We start from the raw sequence: 23709 nt of genomic DNA on the forward strand, positions 1-23709 counted from the left end.
CAGATGGACTTCAACGCGGATAAATGTGTTGTCGTCCATTTTGGCAGAACCAACGGGATGAACGAGTACACTATTAAGGGCAGAAGTCTGAGTAGTGTTGAGGAGCAGAAGGATCTTGGGGTCCGGGTCCACAGGACTCTTAAATCGGCCTCGCAGGTGGAGGAGGTATGGTGTACTGGCCTTCATTAATCGAGGGATTGAGTTTAGGAGTCGGGAGGTAATGCTGGAACTTTATAAGACCCTTGTCAGGCCTCATTTGGAGTATTGTGCGCAGTTCTGGTCGCCTCACAATAGGAAAGATGTAGAAGCTATTGAAAGGGTGCAGAGGAGATTTACAAGGATGTTGCCTGGACTGGGAGGCATGCCTTATGAAGTTAGGTTGAGGGAGCTGGGACTCTTTTCCCTGGAGAGACGAAGGTTGAGAGGCGACCTGATAGAAGTTTACAAAATGTTGAGAGGAATAGATAGGGTGGACTCTCAGAGGCTATTTCCCCGGTTTGAAATGGTCGCTACGAGAGGACACAGATTTAAGGTGCGGGGAGGGAGGTTCAGAAGTGATGTTAGGGGTAAGTTTTTCACTCAGAGGGTGGTGAGTGAATGGAATCGGCTACCGTCAGTGGTGGTGGAGGCGAACTCACTGGGGTCTTTTAAAAGACTTCTGGATGAGTATATGGGGTTTAATGAGATTGAGGGTTATAGATAGGTCTGTAGGTTGGTAGGTGATGTGGTCGGCGCAACTTGTGGGCCGAAGGGCCTGTTTGTGCTGTAGTGTTCTATGTTCTATGTTCTATGGAGACAGGGTAAATGGGTGGGATTGAGGAATATGGAGACAGGGTAAATGGGTGGGATTGAGGGATATGGAGACAGGGTAAATGGGTGGGATTGAGGGATATGGAGACAGGGTAAATGGGTGGGATTGAGGAATATGGAGACAGGGTAAATGGGTGGGATTGAGGAATATGGAGACAGGGTAAATGGGTGTGATTGAGGAATATGGAGACAGGGTAAATGGGTGGGATTGAGGAATATGGATACAGGGTAAATGGGTGGGATTGAGGAATATGGAGACAGGGTAAATGGGTGGGATTGAGGAATATGGAGACAGGGTAAATGGGTGGGATTGAGGGATATGGAGACAGGGTAAATGGGTGGGATTGAGGGATATGGAGACAGGGTAAATGGGTGGGATTGAGGAATATGGAGACAGGGTAAATGGGTGGGATTGAGGGATATGGTGACTGGGTAAATGGGTGGGATTGAGGAATATGGAGACAGGGTAAATGGGTGGGATTGAGGGATGGGGGTGGAAGGTGGGTGGGTGGGATTGAGGGATTGGAGGAGATGTGTCGGGTGGATGCAGAGATATGGGGAGAATGTTGGTGTCAGGATTGTGAGGTATGGGAAAAGGGAAGTGATATTTGTTCTAATTGTTTCCGACGTTCCTAACTCTGATTGAATTAAACCCTAAGTTGAAACTGGGATAACAAGTGGATGGGAAGTGGTGCTTTTAGAAATTTCCTCATTTGTTCCTCAGCTCCCTGGACCGGGAGCCAGTGGAACCCACCTACCTGATCAGAATACACTGACTATCCTGACGCTTCCACAGGCAACAGTAGCACTCGTTGGCAATTGCGAAAATGTGCGGTGGAAGTTCTCCAAGCTGGTGTCTGCTGTATAATTCCACTGTGTTGGCACTATACAGGCTCTCGATGCACTTATAAGGGTTGACAGCAGTCAGGATGGAACCAATGTTAGTCTACAAAAATAGAAACATAGGAAATAGGAGCAATAGGCCATACAAACCCATCGAGCCTGCTCTACCATTCAATATCATCATGGCTGACCCTGTCTCTCCACCATACTCTCGTGCTCTCCCCATACCTCTTGATGCCATTAGTGCTTAGAAATCTATTCCTTCTTAAATATATTCTGTGATTTGGCCTCCACTGCTTTCTGTGGGAGAGAATTCCACAGGTTCACCCTCTGAGTGAAGAAATTTCTTTTCATCTTGGTCCTAAATGGCCAACCCTATATCCTGAGACTGTGACTCCTTGTTCTAGAACTCCCAGCCACAGGAAACACATCCCTGTATCCAGCCTATCCAGCCCTGTCAAAAGTTTATATGTTTCAATGAGATCCCCTCTCTTTTTTTGAAACTCCAGTGAATACAGGCCCAGTAAACCCAATCTCTCCCCATACAACAATCCTGCCACCCCAGGAATCAATCTGGTGAACCTTCGCTGTGCTTCCTCTATGGCAAGTATATCCTCCCTTAGATAAAGAGACCAAAACTACACACAATACTCCAGATATGGTCTCACCAAGGTTCTGTACAGCTGCAGTAATACATCCTTGTTCCTGTACTCAAATCCTCTTGCAATGAAGTCCAACATACCATTTGCCTTCCTAATGCTTGCAGTACCTTCATATTTGCTTTCAGTGACTTGTGTACTAATACACCCAGGTCCTTTAGAACATCAATATTTCCAAATCTAATACTACTTAAATAATACTCTGCCATTCTGTTTCTCTATCTAAAGTAGATAACTTCACATTTATCCACATTAAACTGCTTCTGACACATATTTACTCACTCTATTAATTTGTCTAAATCACCTTGCAGCCTTTAAGATCCTCCTCACCACTCACTTTCCCACCAGGTCTTGTTTGTCAGCAAACTTGGAAATATTACTTTTGGTTCCTCATCCAAATTGTTTTGTGAATAGCTGGAGCCCAAGTACTGATCCCTGCCTGCCTCACTGAGAAAGATCCATTTATTCCTACTCTCTGTATCTTGTCTGCCACTCAATTCCCAATCTATGCCAATATATCACCCCCAAACCCATGTACTTTCACTTTGCACACTCATCTCTTATGTGGGACTTTAGTTACATCCTCAAAAAACTCCAATAGGTTCATCAAACCTGATTTTCCATTTTATGTTGACTTTGTCTAATCCCATTGATATTTTCAAAGTGTCTTGCTATCACATCCTTTGTAACAGTCCCTAATGAAAATAAATTTCCCTTTTACTGATGTTAGACTAATCAGTCTGGAATTCTCCACTTTCTTCCTCCTTCCAATAGAACATAGAACAGTACAGCACAGTACAGGCCCTTCAGCCTTCAAAGTTGTGTTGAGCTATGTCCGAACCCAAGATCAAGTTATCCCACTTCCTATCATTTTGGTGTGCTCCTATCCAATAACCTCTTGAAAGTTCCTAAAGTGTCCGACTCCACTATCACAGCAGGCAGTCCATCCCACACCCCAACCACTCTCTGAGTAAAATAGTGGGGTTGCCTTTCTTACTCTCTAATCTGCTGGGGATGTTCCACACTGTACAGAATTTTGGAAGATGACAACCAATACATCCATTATTTCTATGGCCAACTCCTTTCGTATCCCGGGATGTAGATTATCCGGCCCTGGGATGTAGATTATCCGACCCTGGGATGTAGATTATCCGACCCTGGGATGTAGATTATCCGACCCTGGGATGTAGATCATCCGATTCTGGGATGTAGATTATCTGGCCCTGGGATGTAGATTATCCGATTCTGGGATGTAGATTATCCGGCCCTGGGATGTAGATTATCCGACCCTGGGATGTAGATTATCCGACCCTGGGATGTAGGTTATCCAATCCTGGGATGTAGATTATCCGGCCCTGGGATGTAGGTTATCCAATCCTGGGATGTAGATTATCCGACTCTGGGATGTAGATTATCCGACCCTGGGATGTAGATTATCCGACCCTGGGATGTAGATTATCCGACTCTGGGATGTAGATTATCCAACCCTGGGATGTAGATTATCCGACTCTGGGATGTAGGTTGTCCGGCCCTGGGGATTTATCAGCTTTCAGCCCTATTAATTTCTCTAGCACTATTTTTTATTACTAATGCTAATTTCCTTCAATTCCCCCTTCTGATGTTGGTGACTTTTATGAGTTTTTTTAAATTTATGCTCACAACCACAGGTGATGTCATTGTTGGGGGGAGGAAAAATTGTGGCAGGTCAGGTGACAATGATTCATTTTTCAGTTTCAGTTTTGGGAGTTGGCGTGTTAGCAGCATCGCTGAAAGAGAACTCTCTCTCTTCCTGCTTTTTTTCTTTGGAAATTCTGTTGTTTTCCTACAGGATGAGAATCTGCTGTGGTTGAGGCTTGGCCCAGAGTTCCTCTGGTATTTTGGGAAGTTGTCTTGTCTTCAAATTGTATGGAATGAATCCAGGGAGCTGCAGACTTCAACCAAAGGACCCAATTTCCATTATCACGTGAGCATTAGACTTTGCTGAATTGAACCTGTTTAAGGGTTTTGTCTACGGCAAGGGTTTTGGTTTGATTGGAATGCATTAGATATCTTTGTTGAGGTTTATACGTTATAGTGGTTGTTTTGTTTTTTGTTTATTATTGATAAAAGTTCTTGCTAATTTTCTTACTATACACGTTAACTATATTCTTAAATAAACTTTGTTTGATGAAAGCTCCCTGATAGGTCACTTGAATCATCCCTGAAGTGAAACCTATCATGCTTATCCTAGCCACATTCAAGATGCAAAACTTATGATTCAGGCGGCTCCTGTTTCTGACCTGAACCATGACACTAGAACCCACCTTTTCTATCACAACAGAACTAAGTAGTTGTTTAATTGCTCTGCTATTTCCTTGTTCTTTTATATTTGTCTTCACTATTCTTTTCTTTTTACATTTTTATAGAAACCTTTACAGTCCACTTTTATGTTTCTTGCAAGTTTACTCATTCTTTTTCTGCCTTCTTACCTTCTCTTTTTTAGTTATTCGTTTATGGAATGTGGGCATTGCTGGCTGCAGCAACATTCAGTGTTCCTTTCTAATTGCCCTGGAGAGGGCGATAGTGAGCTGCCTACTTGAGCTGCTGCAGTCCCTGAGAATGTAGGTACACCCACAGTGCTGTTAGGGATGGGGTTTCAGGATTTTAACCCAGCGACAGTGAAGGAACAGCGATATATTACCAAGTCCGGATGATGAGTGACTTGGAGGGGAACCTCCCGGTGGTGGTGTTCCCTGGTATCCTTCTAGATGCTAGAGGTTGCGGGTTTGGAAGGTGCTAACTAAGGAATCTTGGTGAGTTGCTGCAGTGTATCTTGCAGATGGTACACACGGCTGTCATTGTGCATCGGTGGTAGAGAGAGTGAATGTTTGTGGAAAGGGTGCACAAAGTAGGCTGCTTTGTCCTGGATGATGTTGAGCTTTTTGATTGTAGTTTGAGCTGTGCTCATCCAGGCAACTGGAGAGTATTCCGCCACATTCCTGACTTGTGCCCTGTAAATAGTGGGCAGGCTCTGGGGAGTCAAGAGGTGAGTTACATGCAACCGGATTTCTAACCTCTGACCTGCTCCAATGGCCACAGTAATTAGATAATTAGTCCAGTTAAGTTTCTGGTCAGTGCTAAACCCCAGGATGTTGATGGGATTCAGCAATAGTAAGGCCATTGAATGTCAAGGGGTGATGGTTAGATCATCTCTTGTAGGAGATGGTCATTACCTGGCACTTGTGTGGTGCGAATATCACTTGTCAGTTATCAGCCCAGGCCTGGATATTGTCCTGCATTTGGAATGGGCTGCTTCCATATCTGAGGAGTCGCAAATGGTGCTAAACATTGTGCAATCATTGGCGAACATCCCCACTTCTTACCTTATGACGGAGGGAAGGTCTTATGATGGATGAGACCTAATGACGGATGAAACAGCTGGAGATGGGAAGAAGGTATTTGATAAAGATGTTTGAGCCTTGGACACTATCCTGAGGAGCTCCTGCAATGACTTCCTGGAGCTGAGATGATCAACCTCCAGGTATGACTCCATCCAGCAGTGAGTTTTCCCTCTGATTCCCATTGACTCCAGTTTCGCGAGGACTTTGTGATGCCCTTGATATCAAGGGCTCTCACTCTCACCTCACCTCAGCTCTTTGGTCCATGTTTGAACCAAGGATGTAATGAGGTTAGGAGCTGAGTGACCTTGGTGGAACCCAAATTGTGTGTGTGTATGCTGCTCGATAGCACTGCTGATAACCCCATCCACGGCTTTGCTGATGATCGAGAGTAATTGGTCGGATTGGATTTGTCCTGTTTCTGTGTGCTGGACATAGCTGGACCAAATTGCTGGATAGATGCCAGTGTCGTAGCTGTACTGGAACAGCTTGGCTAGGGGCACTGCAAGTCCTGGAGCACAAGTCTTCAGTAATATTGCCGGAATGTTACTAGGACCCATTGCTTTTACAGAATCCAGTACCTTCAGCTGTTCCTTGATATCATGTGGAGTGAATTGAATTGGCTGAAGACTGACATCTGTGATGCTGGGGAGCTCAGGAGGAGGCCAAGGTGAATCATCCACTAGCCACTGATGTGATGGCTTCCATTATCATTGAGGATGGGGATATTTGTAGAATTTCCTCCTCCATTAAGTTGTTTAATGATCAATCATCATTCATGACTAGATGTGGCTGGTAGGAAACTGCGAAGAGTTGCAAACGTAGCCCAGTCCATCCCTGAATGTCATGTGGTGATTAGCTCCTCTCTTGATGGAGATGGTCATTGCCTGGCACTTGTGTGGCACGAATGTTACTAGCTGCTTGTCAGTCCAAGCCCGGATATTGTCCAGGTCTTGCTGCATTTGGACATAGAATTATTGAATCCATACAGTGCAGAAGGAGGCCATTGAATCTGTACCACTCTGAAAGAGCATCTTACCTAGGTCCATCCCTCATCCCCAATCTCCATAAATCCACACATTTACCATGATCAATCCACCTAATGTGCAGTGTGGAGTGTGGGAGGAAACCAGAGCACTCAGAGGAAACCCTCACAGATACAGTGAGAACGTAGACTGTTTCAGTATTTGAAGAGTCGTGAATGATACTGAAGATTGAGCAGTCAACAGCGACCATTCCCATTTCGGACATTATGACGAAAGGAAGCAGCTGAACGTGGCTGAGTCTAGGACACTAACCCTGAGGAACTCCTGCAGTGAAGTCCTGGAGCTGAGAAGATTGACCCCCAACCACCACAACCATCGTCCTTTGTGCCAGGTATGACTCCAACCAGCAGAGAATTTTCTCATTGATTGGCAGCACAGTGGCACAATGGTTAGCACCGCTGCCTCACAGTGCCAGGGACCAGGGTTCAATTCCGGCCTTGGGTGACTGTCTATGTGGAGTCTGTCCCTTCTCTCTGTTTCTTTCTGGGTTTCCTCCGGGGGCTTCGGTTTCCTCCCACACTCCAAACATATGCAGGTTAGATGGATTGGCCATGGTAAATTGCCTCAGTGTCAGGGGGACTCACTAGGGTAAATACATGAGGTTATGGGGATAAGGTTTGGGTGGGATTTTGGTTGGCACAGACCCGGTGGACCGAATGGCCTTCTTCTGCACTACAGGATTCTATGATTCCAGATTTGCTCGGACTCCTTGATGCCATAGTCGGTCAAATGTTGCCTTGATGTAAAGACTTGTCACTCTCACCTCACCTTTGATATTCAGCTCTTTGTCCATGTTTGAACCAAGGCTGGAAAGAGGTCAGACGCTGAGTGACCCTGGCAGAACCCAAACTGAGTGTCACTGAGCAAGTTATTGCTGAATAAATGCCACTTGATAGTGCTGTTGATGACCCCTCCCATCACTTTACTGATGATGGAGAGTGGACTGGGCAGTAATTGGCCGGGTTGGATTTGTGTACAGGACGTAGCTGGATAATTTTCCACATTGTCGGGTAAATGCCAGTTTCCTAGCCAGGGGCACGACAATTTCTGGAGCACAAGTCACTAGAACTATCACTGGGATATTAGCAGGGCCTATTGCCTTTACTGTATCCAATGCCTCCAACCATTTCTTGATATCATTAGGAGTGAATTGAAATGGTTGAAGATGGACGTCCGTGATACTGGGAACTCCCAGAAAATGGCACAGTTGGAGCATTCACTCGGCATTTCTGGCTGAAGATTGCTACGAATGCTTCAGCCTTATTTTTTGTACTGATGTGCTGGTCTCCTCTATCATTGAGGATGGGGATATTTGTGGAACCTCCTCCTCCAGTGATCACCCTTTGCTGAACTGCTCCCAATCCTCGGGCTTGCTACTTTTTCCAACTACTTTATATGGTTCCTCTTTGGATCTAAAACTATCTCTTGTTAACCATGGTCAGGTCACATTTCCTGTTGTGTTTTTGGGCCAGTTAGAAATATATAACTGTTGTAATGAATACAGTCTTTCCTTAAGATTGTATTAGCCATTGCCTATGCACCACTTTCAATTAAGTTACTAATTCTATCACGGAGAGCACACCGCTCAGACCTTAATAGTTTCCTTTGTTTAGATTTAGGACTCTAGTTTTGTTTAGACAATACACTTTCTAACCCAGTGAGGAATTCTACCATGATATGGTCACTCTTCCCCAAAGGACCTCACACAACAGGATTATTAACTGGCCCCTCTCGTCACACATTACTAAATCTACGATAGGATGTTCCCTAGTTGGTTCCTCAACAGACTGATCCAAAAACTCATCTTGTACACACTCCAGGATTGGATCTGCCACATTATTGTTGCTAATTTGGTTAAACCCATCTATATATAGATGAAAGTCACCCATCGTTCAGTAGTACCCTTGTTACACACATCTTGAATTTCCTGTTTAATGTGATAATTGTGTGAATTCTGCCCCGAGAAAAAAGAGGGTTTCTCCTCGAGACTCCTGGCCAATCTGATTGGTTGGCAGTCAAGTAGTCTCAGCACTGTTGGAACTCAGTAATGGCCACTTTTGGGATTACAAGCAGTTCTGAGCGGAAGATCCACGGCAACTAGACGTAGAAGCAAAGCACAGCCAGGGCAGGCTGAAAGATCTCAGGTACAGGGGGAAGGCTGTGAGTGGTCAGGTTTTAGAGGTCAAGGTGGAAGTCATAAAAGAGGAGGTAACTTAAAGGGGGTCACCCCAAAGGCCACAGGACACCCTCAAAGGCCAAAGTACCCACTCTCCCTTCCCTCTTTATCACCTGAGATGGTTAAGAAGTGGGCTGGCCTCATTCATTCCCATTTATTAATGTAGCCGGAGCTGAATCAGGTCCTTAACTGGACATTCATTGGCTAGTTATTGGAGGTCAATCATCTCATCTCCAGGATATCACCGCAGAAACTCCTCAAAGGTATCCGAGGGTGAACCATCTTCCGCTGCTTCATCAGTGACCTTCCCTCCATCATAAGGTCAGAAGGGCGGATATTTGTCGTGGTTTAAGAAGACAATTCACCACCATCTTCTAAAGGGCAACTAGGGATGGACAATAAATGCTGGCCAATCAGCGACACCCATTTCCCCCGAGTGCATTTTAAAAAGGTAATTAGTCTAAGAGTAGGCAGGCTGGCTAAGGCTTTACCTGCCCAATGTCTTATAGGGTGGCCAGGGAGGTAGGAGGTTGGCCCCTGTTTTATTTTACGTACCACCTTTAGACCTGATATATCAACTCTGTTTCTCTCCAGATGCTGCCAGTCCTAATGAGTTTATCCAGCACTTTCCGGTTTAATTCCTTCATATACACTGGCTGGTCAAATCTTGGTAAGAAGTCTCACAACACCAGGTTAAAGTCCAACAGGTTTATCTGCCTAACACTAACCAAAATCCTAATGCTAAATAAACCTGTTGGACCTTAACCTGGTGTTGTGAGACTTCTTACTGTGCCCACCCAAGTCCAACACTGGCATCTCCACATCAGGTCAAATCTTCCTAGGGTTTCCCCAGGGTCAGGGGTGAGTTAAGCTGATGGGGTGAATGGCCTCACAGTATTCTAGAGGGATAGTTCTGGGTGACTGATAACAATGGGCTTATCAGGAGATACTGTCACGCTCTCCTTCCAAGCACAGGTACTTAGAAGAGTAAGGGGAAAGAGAAGAATAACGTACATAGATCTTATCCTGTTTGTATCGCAGGAAGAGGTTGTAGAGAATTGCGGCTTCATGTAGATCTGCGAGACTCGACATATCATCCACCCCTTCGATACTGGTTTGATGCATCGGAAAAACAATATCCCTGGAGAGTGCACCCTGCTCAAAGGAGAGCACCTAGAGAGAGAGGGAGAGAGAGAGGGGGAGAGAGAGAGAGAGGGAGAGAGAGAGGAAGACAGACAAAGTGAGAGAGATAGGGAGAGACAGAGAGAGAGAGAGAAAGATGGACAGAGAGAGAAAGGCAGAGGCAGAACAAGAGAGAGAGAGAGGCAGAGACTCAGAGAGAGAGCCAGATAGAAAGAGACAGAGAGAGAGAAAGAGAGGCAGACAGAGAGAGAGACAGAGAGAGAGACAGAAACAGAGAGAAAGAGACAGGCAGAGGCAGAGCCAGAGACAGAGAGAGAAAATACTTAACATATTAGAGCCCCAAACATGATGTTTAAAAAGCATTTAGATAGTTACATGGGTAAGATGGGTATCGAGGGAAATGGGCCAAATGCGGGCAATTGGGATTAGGGGGTTAAAAGAGGGCGGCATGGACAAATTGGGCCGCAGGCCCTGTTTCCATGCTGTAAACCTCTATGACAAACATCAGACTCAATGGGACGATCTTATCAAAAAATTTCTAAATGCCAAATGAGCATGAAAATGGGGGAGAATTATGCTCTTTTTGGATGAGATAAAAATGGACTCTGTCAAAAAAAGTGAAGCGCAGGGGAAGAACATGGGGCCTAGATTTCTGAAAGCTGGCAATAGCAGCAGAGGGAGCTGTTGCGCATGTGCAGATTTTTGTGTTCTGTGGACACAGATCTGTCAGTGATTGCCTCTCCCAACTATAGCTGGCCTCTGCGGCCAATTCCGCTCCCTGCCAGACCTGATCACCACCCCCCACTCCTCATCATGGGGCTCTGTAGCCAAAACCAACCCCACCACCCACTTGCGCACAGACCAGCCGATCACAGCAAGCTGCGGCCCCTCTCTCCCTTATCACTGTTGCAGAGTGGCAGCGAACCCCCATTGGTCCACCCCCACCAGGCCTCGTCCCATCAGGCCCCATACAGTCGATACTGCCCGATGCCCAGTGGGTAGTATCTGACTGGCAAGGTGCAACCTCCCAACTCCCAATCTTCCAGAGGGGAGGCCACAATGGCCTCGGTCCTAATAGCAAGGCCATCATGTCTGGTCCATGTTGAGAGGGATCATATTCAACAAGAAAGATGTGGAAGCTATTGAGAGGGTGCAGAGGAGATTTACAAGGATGTTGCCTGGATTGGGAGGCATGCCTTATGAAGATAGGTTGAGGGAGCTAGGTCTCTTCTCCCTGGAGAGACGTAGGTTGAGAGGCGACCTGATAGAGGTTTATAAAATGTTGAGAGGAATAGATAGGGTGGATTCTCAGAGGTTATTTCCCAGGGCTGAAATGGTGGCTACGAGAGGACACAGGTTTAAGGTGCTGGGGAGTAGGTACAAAGGAGATGTCAGGAGTAAGTTTTTCACTCAGAGGGTGGTGAGAGAGTGGAATCGGCTGCCATCGGTGGTGGTAGAGGTGAACTCGCTGGGGTCTTTTAAAAGACTTCTGGATGAGTACATGGGATTTAATAGGATTGAGGGTTATAGGTAGGCCTGGTAGGTATGGATATGATCGGTGCAACTTGTGGGCCGAAGGGCCTGTTTGTGCTGTAGTTTTTCTATGTTCTATATGTGATCCACGTCAGTGAGAGTCTTCACCGGCGGAGTTGCAGAGGCTAGTGGGTCAATACAATTGCAGCCCAGGCTCACTTGTGATATTTCAATTCTTCCTATTCTACATTTAAATCCTGAAAAGGACGTGAGGCTGAACTTGCCGGATTTCTGATGCCGGTAAGATCACACAAGATGAACCTGATTTTGCAGCTCTCTCATTATCTTACCGGCTCGCCCCATCCATCGACCAGTGGGGCAGAAAGGTAGGATCGCAGCTAATGAGAACAGCTCAGATTCTCCCACACAGCTGACTGTAAAGATCAGGGGACGAGATTGAGACAGTGAAAAGAAAGAATATCATTATTGTGTCTTTCAGATTAGGGGTAATGGGACAGTGAAGGTAACAAAAAAGACTGGAGGTCACAGGGAGACGGGGGGGTCATGGGGGGACTGGGGGTAACAAGGGTGAGTGGGAGTAACGAGGGCAAGTGGGAGTAATGGAGAGACTGGGGTCACGAGGGTCAGTGGGGTAATGGATAAAATATGAATAATGGGAAGGCTGGGGGTAATGACAGAGAGTGGGGGTAATGGAGAGACTGGGGGTAAAAAATTGAGGTCTTTAATAAACACTTTATAGGATTTTCTAAACACATTGATTAATTGCATCTCTGAACAATCTTCATTCTGCTGCCATGTTGCAGTATGGACAAGTTGGGCCAAAGGGCCTGTTTCAAGCTGTAAACTTTTATGACTCTATGTTGACATTCTTAGGTTGTCAGGTGGCATCCTGTGCACCCCCATATCTCCCAAAGATTGTTTCTTATTTGTTTGTAGAATGTGGGTGTTGCTGGTTGTCCACCCCAACGGCCCTTGAGAAAACAGGTAACAGCCAATCACATTGCTGTGGCTCTGGAGTAGGCCAGACCGGGTAAGGACAGCAGATTTTATAACATAGAACATAGAAAAATTACAGCACAAACAGGCCCTTTGGCTCACAAGTTGTGCCGATCATATCCCTACCTACTAGACTTACCTATCCTATCTACCTCAATCCTTTTAAGTCCCATATACTCGTCCAGAAGTCTCTTAAAAGGCCCTATCAAGTTTGCCTCCACCACCACCGACGGCAGCCGATTCCACACACCCACCATCCTCTGAGTGAAAAACTTACCCCTAACATCTCCTCTGTACCTACTCCCCAGCACCTTAAACCTGCGTCCTCTTGTGGCAGCCATTTCAACCCTGGGAAAAAGCCTCTGAGAATCCACCCGATCTATACCTCTCACCATCTTATACACCTCTATCAGGTCACCTGTCATCCATCATCTCTCCAAGGAGAAAAGACCGAGCTCCCTCAACCTATCTTCATAAGGCATGCCACCCAATCCAGGCAACATCCATGTAAATCTCCTCTTCACCCTTTCAATGGCTTCCACATCCTTCCTGCAGTGAGGCGACCAGAACTGCGCACAGTACTCCAAGTGAGGTCTGACAAGGGTCTTATAAAGTTGCAGCATTACCTCCCGACTCCTAAACTCAATCCCTCGATTAATGAAGGCCAGTACACCATATGCCTTCTTGACCACCTCCACCACCTGCAAAGCCAAGTTGAGAGTCCTATGGACCCAGACCCCAAGATCCTTCTGATCTTCCACACTGTTAAGAGTCTTACCCTTACTATTATATTCCGTCATCCCATTGGACCTGCCAAAATGGACCACTGCACATTTATCCGCGTTGAAGTCCATCTGCCACTTCTTCCACCCAGTCTCGCATCCTATCTATGTCACGCTGCAACTTCTGACATCCCTCCAGACTATCCACAACACCACCAACCTTCGTGTCATCGGCAAACTTACCAAACCATCCCTCCACTTCCTCATCCAGGTCATTTATAAAAATCACAAAGAGCAAGGGTCCCAGAACAGATCGATAATGGTTTCATGGCCATCATTAGTCTTTTAATTCCAGATTAAGGGGCAGTGAGCAAGGGGCAGTGGGCAGGGGGCAGCGAGAGGGCAGCTGCCTTCTCCAGAGGCTGCAGAAGGTCAGGGAAGTTTCCTCACACTAGGACTGAGACTCAGCCTACTGCCTGTGAGGAAGTTACAGGTCCTGTATTTTCTCTGTTTCAATAGTTACTGCGCTTTATCTAAACTGTTGTTTCATAATTGTTTCATAATAATAAGTCGACTGCCTACTTAGATATTGTGACCCCAATCCTGGAAAGAAGGAAGAGTGGGGCAGGGGTTAAATGGAGTGGGGGCCACAGGGGAGAGGGGGGGTGCAGAGTAGAAAGTGCAGGGTGGGGGCGAGCAACAGGGGAGAACCATAGGGGACAGTGAGTGACCACAGGGGAGAATGGGGAGGCCACAGAAGAGAGTAGGGGCAGACCACAGGAGAGACTGGGGGAGCAAAAGGGGAGAATGGGGGGTAAAGGGGAGTGGGGGCCACAGAGGAAAATGGGGAGGGTGACAGGGGAGAGTGGGGGTTAAAGAAGAGTGGGGGGGTAACAGACAGTGGGGTCCACAGGGGAGAATGAGAGTAACAGGGAGAGTCAGAGTAAAGGGGAGGGGGTAATTGGGACAGTGAGGATAACAGAGGAGACAGGCTTGGAATTCTCACCTCTCCATACTCTGTGGTGAATTGGAAAATCCCATTGGAGGCACTATTCACTTGGCCTGGGAGAAGCTGATCTTTCACTTGGAGCCAAACAGAGGAACCCTGGACACAGAAAGATCAAATTAATCAGAGTGATCACTGAGAGAACTCGAGAGACAGAGATAGAAAGATGGGGAGAACGAGAGTAAGAAAGAGATAGATAGAAAGCCAGTGAGAGACATGGATGGAGAGAGAGCAAAAGAAGGAAAGAGCGACAGAGGGGTGATTTTTTCCATTCCGCCAGCCACGGGAATCAGAGCAGGAGGGGGCGGACCATGGAAAGGTCGTTAACCTTGAGCGGGATTTTCCGGTTTTGGAACAAGCACACCCAGAGTGTGTGAGAGACAGAGAGAGAGAAAAGAGTGAGACAGAGTGTGAGAGAGGTAGGAGAGAAAAGAGAGGGAGACTGAGAGAAGGAGAAAGAAAGGGAGAGAGAGTGAAGGAGAGACAGAAGAAAGAGAGCATAAGGAGAGGTTGATAAACACAAAGGATCAGGGGGAAAGAGACAGGGAAAAGAAGGTGCACAAAGAGGAAATATATTTATGTTTTATTAGTCACAAGTAGGCGTACATTAACACTGTAACGAAGTTACTGGGAAAATCCCCTTGTCATCACACTCTGGCACCTGTTCAGATACACTGAGGGAGAATTTAGCATGGTCAATTCAGCTAATCTGCACATTTTGGAGTGTGGGAGGAAACCAAAGCACCCGGAGGAAACCCACGCAGATACAGGGAGAATGCACAAACTACACACAGACAGTTATCCAAGCCGGGCATCGAACCCAGGTCCCTGGAGCTGCAAGGCAACAATGCTAACTGCTGTGCCCACCATGCCACCCCATATAGGAACAGGAGAGGCCATTTAGTCCCTTGAACCCATTCTGACATTCAATTTGACCAATGGTAACCTGCGAGAGACTGAGAGTGAAACAATGAAGAGGCAATGGGAATAAAACACAAGATATGAGAGCAAAAGAACACACTTTCGTTCCTCAAGCTCCTTCCCCATTCAATAAGCTGTGGCTGACCTGGCTGTGACACAAATTCCAATTGTCTGTCTGACCCCCCCGTAACCTTTGACTCAAGGAGAAGATTAATTTTCTGAAAGATTAAAAGGAAGAAGGTATATTTCTATAGCAACTTTCACAAGCACAGGATATCCCAAAGCTGATTACCATCAGTGATGAGTTTTTAAGCGTATTAGAACACAGGACTAGAATTCAGGAGTTAGCCATTTGCCCTTTCAAGCCTGTTCTGCCATTCATAGAATCACGGGGAGTCGGTTAGCTCATTTGGTAGGTGGCTAGCTCATGATGCAAACAGCATTGGTTCAATCACCCTACTGTCTGAGATTACTCATGAGGGCCCCACCTTCTCAACCCTGCCCCTCACCGGAGGTGTAGTGATCCTCAGGTTAAATCATCAGCAGTCAGCTCCCCTCCCTCATGGAGAAGAGCAGTGATGATTATCTGGGACCACAGCAGCTTTACCTTCAGAGGTACACAGCACAGGAAAAGGCCCTTCAGCCCATTGCATCTGTGTCAGCCAAAGACAAACCACCAAACTATTCTACTTCCATATTCCATAGTCATTTCCCCACATTATCTTCCATCTGCTATTTTTAGTAAATAGTTGATACTCCAGCACTGATCCATGTGGCAATCCAGCTAGTTACAGCTTTCCAAATTGAAAACAATCCAGTTGTCCCTACTCTCAGCTTTGTGCTAAATAACTCTCACAATCTGGCTTCTTTATTTTGCTGTGGTGGTTTCTCCTTAATAAGACTTTTGTGCGTTTAAACATAAACAACTTTATTTGGAGGCATTAACTCTTTATTGCTCCAAATATGGTCTTGTTTAGTGTTGCTCCCACCATGCAGGCTAGCTCCTTACAAAGTGTTGCTTCCAGACTGCTCTCTGACCATGTAACTACTACTGTGGGTACAGCCATTCTCGAGTCTGACATTAACCCTTGCTCTGCTAAGTACCTTTCCATTTTAATGTATATAGGCACATCTCCAATCCAATCTTGGGTACATGTTCACAGCTCCTTGAAAGTGGAGTCACAGGTGGACAGAGTGGTGAAGAAGGCATTCGGCATGCTTGGTTTCATTGGCCAGAACATTGAATACAGGAGTTGGGACGTCTTATTGAAGTTGTACAAGACGTTGGTAAGGCCACACTTCAAAAACTGTGTGCAATTCTGGTCAGCCTATTATAGAAAGGATATTATTAAACTAGAAAGGGTGCAGAAAAAGATTTACTAGGATGCTACTGGGACTTGATGGATTGAGTTATAAGGCAAGGCTGGATAGACTGGGACTTTACTCTTTGGAGCATAGGAGGCTGAGGGGTGATCTAATAGAGGTCTAGAGTCGTGTCTGACAAATTTATTGGAGTTCTATGAGGATGTGTCTAGGGCGGTGGATAGAGGAGAGCCGGTGGATGTGGTCTTTCTTGATTTTCAGAAGGCGTTTGACAAGGTACCTCACAAGAGGTTATTGCAGGTCAGGGGGCATGGAGTTGGGGGTAGGGTGTTAGCGTGGATAGAGGATTGGTTGTCAAATAGGAGGCAGAGAGTGGGGGTCAATGGGTGCTATTTGGATTGGCGGTTGGTGACTAGTGGAGTGCCTCAGGGGTCGGTGCTGGGGTCTCAGCTATTTACCATTTATATAGATGATCTGGAGGAGGGAACCGAGTGTATGGTGTCGAAATTTGCTGATGACACCAAGATTGGTGGAACGACAAATTGTGCGGAGGGTGTGGAGAGTCTGCAGAAGGATCTAGATAGGCTGGGCGAATGGGCCAGGAAATGGCAAATGGAATTTAATGTTGGCAAGTGCGAGGTGGTCCACTTTGGTAGGAATAATGGTAGGAAGGATTATTACTTACGTGGAGAAAAACTGCAGCGGGCGACGGTGCAGAGGGACCTCGGGGTCCTTGTGCATGAGTCGCAAAAACCCAGCTTGCAGGTGCAGCAGGTGGTCAGGAAGGCAAATGGGATGCTGGCCTTCATAGCGAGGGGGATTGAATATAAAAGTAGGGAGGTCTTGCTGCGGCTGTATAGGGCATTGGTGAGACCGCAGCTGGAGTACTGTGTGCAGTTTTGGGTGCCGTACTTACGCAAGGATATTTTGGCCTTGGAGGGAGTGCAGAGGAGGTTTACTAGGCTGATACCGGAGTTGAGGGGGTTGAGCTATGAGGAGAGGCTGGATAGACTAGGCTTGTACTCATTAGAGTTTAGAAGAATGAGGGGAGATCTCATTGAGACGTATAAGATGATGAATGGGATGGATAGGATAGAAGTGGAGAGGCTCTTCCCGCTCAGAAAGGACAGTAGGACTAGGGGGCACAGCCTCAAGATAAAGGGGAGGCAGTTTAGAACGGAGTTGAGGAGGAACTCAAGGGTGGTGAATCTCTGGAATTCTCTGCCCGTTGAAGTGGTGGAGGCTGCCTCGCTAAATATTTTTAAGACGCGAGTTGATGGGTTTTTGATAAGAGAGGGGATTAAGGGTTATGGGGAGAGGGCGGGAAAGTGGAACTGAGACACGACAGATCAGCCATGATCTTATTGAATGGCGGGGCAGGCTCGAAGGGCCAGATGGCCTACTCCTGCTCCTATTTCTTATGTTCTTATGTTCTTATGTTATGTTCTTATACAATAATGAGGACACACAGCAGCTCGATAGTCATTATATTTTTCCAAAGGTAGGCGACTCTAAAACTAGACAGCATAGGTTTAAGGTGAGAGGGGAGAGATACAAAACTGTCCAGAAAGGCAATTTTTTCACATAGAGGGTGGTAAGTGTCTGGGACAAGCTGCCAGAGGTAGAACAAAGAAAATTATTGCACAAAAACAGGCCCTTCGGCCCTCCAAGCCTGCACTGACCATGCTGCCCGACTTAATGAAAACCCCCTACGCTTCCAGGGACCATATCCCTCTATTCCCACTTGTCAAGACACTCCTTAAAACTCACTACCGTATCCGCTTCCATTACCTTCCCCAGCAATGAGTTCCAGGCACCCACCATCCTCTGTGTAAAATATCTGCCTTGTACATCTCTTTTAAAACTTGCCCCTCAGTAACACTATGACTCTAATCCTTTATCCATACTGATATGTTAACCACCACAGCACCATCAGTGTTACACAGAAACATAGAAGATAGGAGCAGGAGGAGACCATTTGGCCTTTCGAGCCTGCTTCGCCATTCATTACGATCATGGCTGATCATCCAACTCAATAGCCTAATCCTGCTTTCACCCCATAACCTTTGAGCCCATTTGCCCCAAGTGCTATATCCAGCTGCCTCTTGAATACGTTCAATGTTTTGGCATCAACTACTTCCTGTGGTAATGAATTCCACAGGCTCACCACCTTTTAAATGAAAAATATCTCCTCACCTCCATCCTAAATGGTCTACACTGAATCCTCAGACTGTGACCCGTGGTTCTGGACTCACTTAGTGTGAGGGGCGTGAATGGGGCAGAGTTTGTAAGATGCATCCAGGAGTGTCTCTTGAAATAGTATATAGGTAGTATAGTGAAAGAAGGGGCCATACCGGACCTGGTATTGGGGAATGAACCCGGCCAGGTGGTCGATGTTTCAGTAGGGGAGCAGTTCGGGAACAATGACCACAATTCAGTAAGCTTTAAGGTCCTGATGGATAAAGAAAAGTGTAGTCCTCAAGTTAAGGTGCTAAACTGGGGGAAGGCTAATTACAACAATATTAGACTGGAACTGAAGAATGTAGATTGGGGGCAGATGTTTGAGGGCAAATCAACATCTGGAGTGTGAGAGGCTTTCAAGTGTAAGTTGGTCGGGATTCAGGACTGGCACATTCCTGAAAGGATAAAAGATCAGTATGACAAGTTTTGGGAACCTTGGGTGACGAGAGACATTGTGAGCCTCGTCGAAGAGAAAAAGGAAGCATTTGTCAAAACTAGGAGGCTGGGAACACACGAAGTGAGTGTGGAATACAAGGAAAGTAGAAAGAAACTTAAGCAAGGAGTAAGTAGGGCTAAGGGGGGTCACGAAAAAGCATTGGTTAGTAGGATTAAGGAAAATCCCAAGGCTTTTTACGCATATATAAAGAGGGAGAGAGTTGGCCCACTCAAGGATAAGGGAAGGAATCTTCAGCAAGGCGTTTGATAAGGTCCCCCATGCAAGACTTCTTGAGAAGGTGAGAGGGCATGGGATCCAAGGGCCTTTGGCCTTGTGGATCCAGAACTGGCTTGCCTGCAGAAGGCAGAGAGTGGTTGTGGATGGGTCTTTTTCTACATGGAGGTCAGTCACCAGTGGAGTGCCCCAGGGATCTGTTCTAGGACCCTTACTGTTTGTCATTTTCATAAATGACCTGGATGAGGAAGTGGAGGGATGGGTTAGTAAGTTCGCTGATGATACAAAGTTTGGTGCTGTTGTGGATAGTCTGGAGGGATGTCAGAAGTTGCAGCGTGACATAGATAGGATGCAAGACTGGCGGAGAAGTGGCAGATGGACTTCAACGCGGATAAATGTGTAGTGGTCCATTTTGGCAGGAACAATGGGATGAAGGAGGACAATATCAAGGGTAGGAGTCATGGCTGTGTTGAACAGCAGAAGGATCTTGGGGTCCGGGTCCATAGGACTCTTAAATCGGCCTCGCAGGTGGAGGATATGGTCAAGAAGGCGTATGGTGTACTGGCCTTCGTTAATCGAGGGATTGAGTTTAGGAGTCGAGAGGTAATGCTGCAACTTTATAAGACCCTTGTCAGGCCTCACTTGGAGTACTGTGTACAGTTCTGGTCGCCTCACTACAGAAAGGATGTGGAAGCTATTGAGAGGGTCAGAGGAGATTTACAAGGATGTTGCCTGGATTGGGAGGCAGGCCTTATGAAGATAGGTTGAGGGAGCTGGGTCTCTTCTCCCTGGAGAGACAAAGGTTGAGAGGCGACCTGATAGAGGTTTATAAAATGTTGAGAGGAATAGATAGGGTGGATTCTCAGAGGCTATTTCCCAGGGCTGAAATGGTCGCTACGAGAGGACACAGGTTTAAGGTGCTGGGAAGCAAGTACAGAGGAGATGTTAGGGGTAAGTTTTTCACTCAGAGGGTGGTGAGCGAGTGGAATCGGCTACCGTCGGTGGTGGTAGAGGCAAACTCACTGGGGTCTTTTAAAAGACTTCTGGATGAGTATATGGGATCTAATGGCATTGGAAGTTACAGATAGTTCTATGGCTTGGTAGGTATAGATGTGATCGGCGCAACTTGTGGGCCGAAGGGCCTGTTTGTGCTGTAGTGTTCTATGTTCTGTGAATCTATGCATGGAGCCAGAAGAAATGGGTGAAGCATTAAGTGAGTATTTTGCATCAGTATTCACCAAAGAGAAGGACTTGGTGGATGACGAGTCTGGGGAAGGATGTGTAGATAGTTTGAGTCATGTTGAGATCGAAAAGGAGGAGGTATTAGTGTTCTTGAGAAACATTAAGGTAGACGAGTGCCCAGGGCCTGATGGGATATACTCCAGAATACTGAGAGACGCAAGGGAGGAAATTGCAGGGGCCTTGAGAAATATCTTTGTATCCTCACTGGCTACAGGGGAGGTCCCAGAAGATTGGAGAATAGCCAATGTTGTTCCTTTGTTTAAGAAGGGAGCAAGAATAATCCAGGTAATTACAGACCGATGAGCCTTAGCTCAGTGGTAAGGGAATTATTGGAGAGGGTTCCCACTTGAAAATAAATGGACATATTAGTGAGAGGCAACATGGTTTCTGAAGGGGAGGTCGTGTCTCATGAATCTGATCGAGTTTTTCGAGGAAGTGAGGAAGATGATTGATGAGGGTAGGGCAGTGGATGTTGTCCACATGGACTTCAGTAAGGCTTTTGACAGGGTCCCTCATGGCAGACTGGTGCAGAAGTTGCATGGGTTCAGATGTGAGTTGGCAAGGTAAATACCGAGCTGGCTCGGTCAAAAACAAGAGGGTAACAGTGTTTCTGAATGGAGGCCTATGACAAGTGACGTTCCTCAGGGATCAGTGCTGGGACCTTTGCTGTTTGTAATATATATAAATGACTTGGAGGAAAATGTAACTGGTTTGATTAGTAAGTTTGCAGACAACACGAAGGTATTTTAAGGATTTAACTCTATACTTGAGTCCACTTTCAATCCCATCAATTTTCCCAGTACGATTTTTTTACTAATATTGATCTCCCTCAGTTCTTCCTTCTCACTAAATCTTGCATTCTCTAATATTTCCGGTATCTTTTGTGAAGACAGAGCCAAAGTTTGTATTCAGTCGTTTGGCCATTTCTTTGTCCCCTATTATACATTCCCCCATTTCTGTCTGTATGGGACCTACGTTTGTCTTCACCAACCTCTTTCTCTTCACGTATCTATAGAAACTCTGGTCAATGTTTATGTTCCCTGCAAGCTTACTTTCGTACTGTATTTTCCCCTTCTTAATCAATCCCTTGGTCCTTCTTTGCTGAATTCTAAACTGCTCCCAGTCCTCAGACCTAATATTTTTCTTGGCCAATTGATATGTTTCTTCCTTGGATCTCTCTAATTTCCTTTGTAAGCCATGGATTGGCCCTCTTTTGCTCTTGTGTCAGACAGGAATAAACAGTTGCTGCCGGAGTTGAGGGGGTTGAGCTATGAGGAGAGGCTGAATAAACTAGGCTTGTACTCGTTAGAGTTTAGAAGAATGAGGGGAGATCTCATTGAGACGTATAAGATGATGAATGGGATGGATAGGATAGAGGTGGAGAGGCTCTTCCCGCTCAGAAAGGATAGTAGGACTAGAGGGCACAGCCTCAAGATAAAGGGGGGGCGGTTTAGAACGGAGTTGAGGAGGAACTTCTTCACTCAAAGGGTGGTGAATCTCTGGAATTCTCTGCCCGTTGAAGTGGTGGAGGCTGCCTCGCTAAATATTTTTAAGAAGCGGGTTGATGGGTTTTTGATAAGAGAGGGGATTAAGGGTTATGGGGAGAGGGCGGGAATGTGGAACTGAGCCACGACAGATCAGCCATGATCTTATTGAATGGCGGGGCAGGCTCGAAGGGCTAGATGGCCTACTCCTGCTCCTATTTCTTATGTTCTTATGTTCCCCCATGTGTTCCCTGAATGTTTCCATTGCCTATCCACTGTCATCCCTTTAAATAACTCTCCCCAATCTATCAAGGCCAACTCAGGCCTCATATCCTAATAGTTTCCTTCATTAAGATTCAGCTCCCTAGTCTCCAAATCAACTCCTTCACTCTCCATCTTGAGAAATTCTCTCATGTTCTGGCCTCTGATCCCCAAGGGGTCTCGCACAGCTAGATTGGCAATGATTCCACAGCACCCAGTCTAAGGTGGCCTGCTCTCTAGTTGGTTCCTCCACATATTGGTCAAGAAAACCATCCCGTATACACTGCAGGAATTCCTCCTCTACGGCATTGTGGCTAATTTGATTTGCCCAATTCATGTGCAGATTAAAATCACCCATGATCACCGATATTCCCTTATCACATACATCTCTAATTCCATGTTTAATGCCATTCCCAACAGCACCACTGCAGTTTAGGGGTCTATATCTGACACATACAGACTTCACATTGTCAGAGTTAATAACCTGTCTCACTATTGTGATAATTTCCTCTTTAACCAGCCGCGCCACTCCACCCCCTTTTCCTTTATGCCTGTCCTTCCTAAATACTGAATACCCCGGCACATTCAGTTCCCATCTCTGGTCACCCTGCAACCATGTCTCTGTAATCCCAATTATATCGTACACATTTACATCCAGCTGTATGATTAGTTCATCCACTTTATTGTGAATGCTCCGTGCATTAAGGCACAGAGCCTTTAAGCTAGTCTTTTTAACATTGTTTGTCTTGATCCCAGTATTTTTCTACATAGCCCTGTTTGAATTTTGTCATTGGTTCTCTGACTATCATTTTTCTTATTCCCTTTTCTACCTTTTGTTTTTGTCCTTGTTCCTTCCTTCTCTGAATACATAGGTTCCCAGCCCCCTGCCATATTAGTTTAAATCGTCCCCAACCACTCGAGCAAACACTCCCCCTCGGACATCAGTCCCAGTCCTGCCCAGGTGTAACCCGTCCAGTTTGTTTAGGTCCCACCTCCCCCAGAACTGGTCCCAATGCCCCAGGAATCTGAACCCCTCCCCTGACACCATCTCTTCAGTCACATATTTATCTGATAAATCCTGTCATTTCTACTCTGACTAGCACATGGTACCAGTACTAACCCTGAGATCACTATCTTTGTGGTCTGTTTTTTTAACTTTCTTCCTAGCTCCCTGTATTCTGCTTTTAGGACCTCATCCTTTTTCTATCTATGTCGTTTGTGCCAATGTGTACTATGACCATCCTTCCCCTCACGTTCACCCTCCTCCACCAGAATGCCCTGCAGCCACTCCAAGA

At 46.2% G+C, this 23709-nt stretch overlaps 1 protein-coding gene across 1 annotated transcript in view; it reads right to left on the reverse strand.

The window, feature by feature from the left end:
• Nucleotides 1–23709, reverse strand: part of myo10l3 (myosin X, like 3) — a 217982-nt gene that overhangs the window by 168993 nt on the left and 25280 nt on the right. The window contains exons 2-4 of the mRNA XM_080199296.1: nucleotides 14273–14371; nucleotides 9926–10084; nucleotides 1569–1756 (exon numbers count right to left, since the gene is read on the reverse strand). Of these exons, the coding sequence (XP_080055422.1) occupies nucleotides 1569–1756; nucleotides 9926–10084; nucleotides 14273–14371 (446 nt within the window). The remainder of the gene's footprint in view (nucleotides 1–1568; nucleotides 1757–9925; nucleotides 10085–14272; nucleotides 14372–23709) is intronic.

The sequence above is a fragment of the Carcharhinus amblyrhynchos genome, chromosome 11 (genome assembly GCF_965287045.1).
Source record: "Carcharhinus amblyrhynchos chromosome 11, sCarAmb.v2.hapA, whole genome shotgun sequence".
In the NCBI taxonomy this organism is placed as follows: domain Eukaryota; kingdom Metazoa; phylum Chordata; class Chondrichthyes; order Carcharhiniformes; family Carcharhinidae; genus Carcharhinus; species Carcharhinus amblyrhynchos.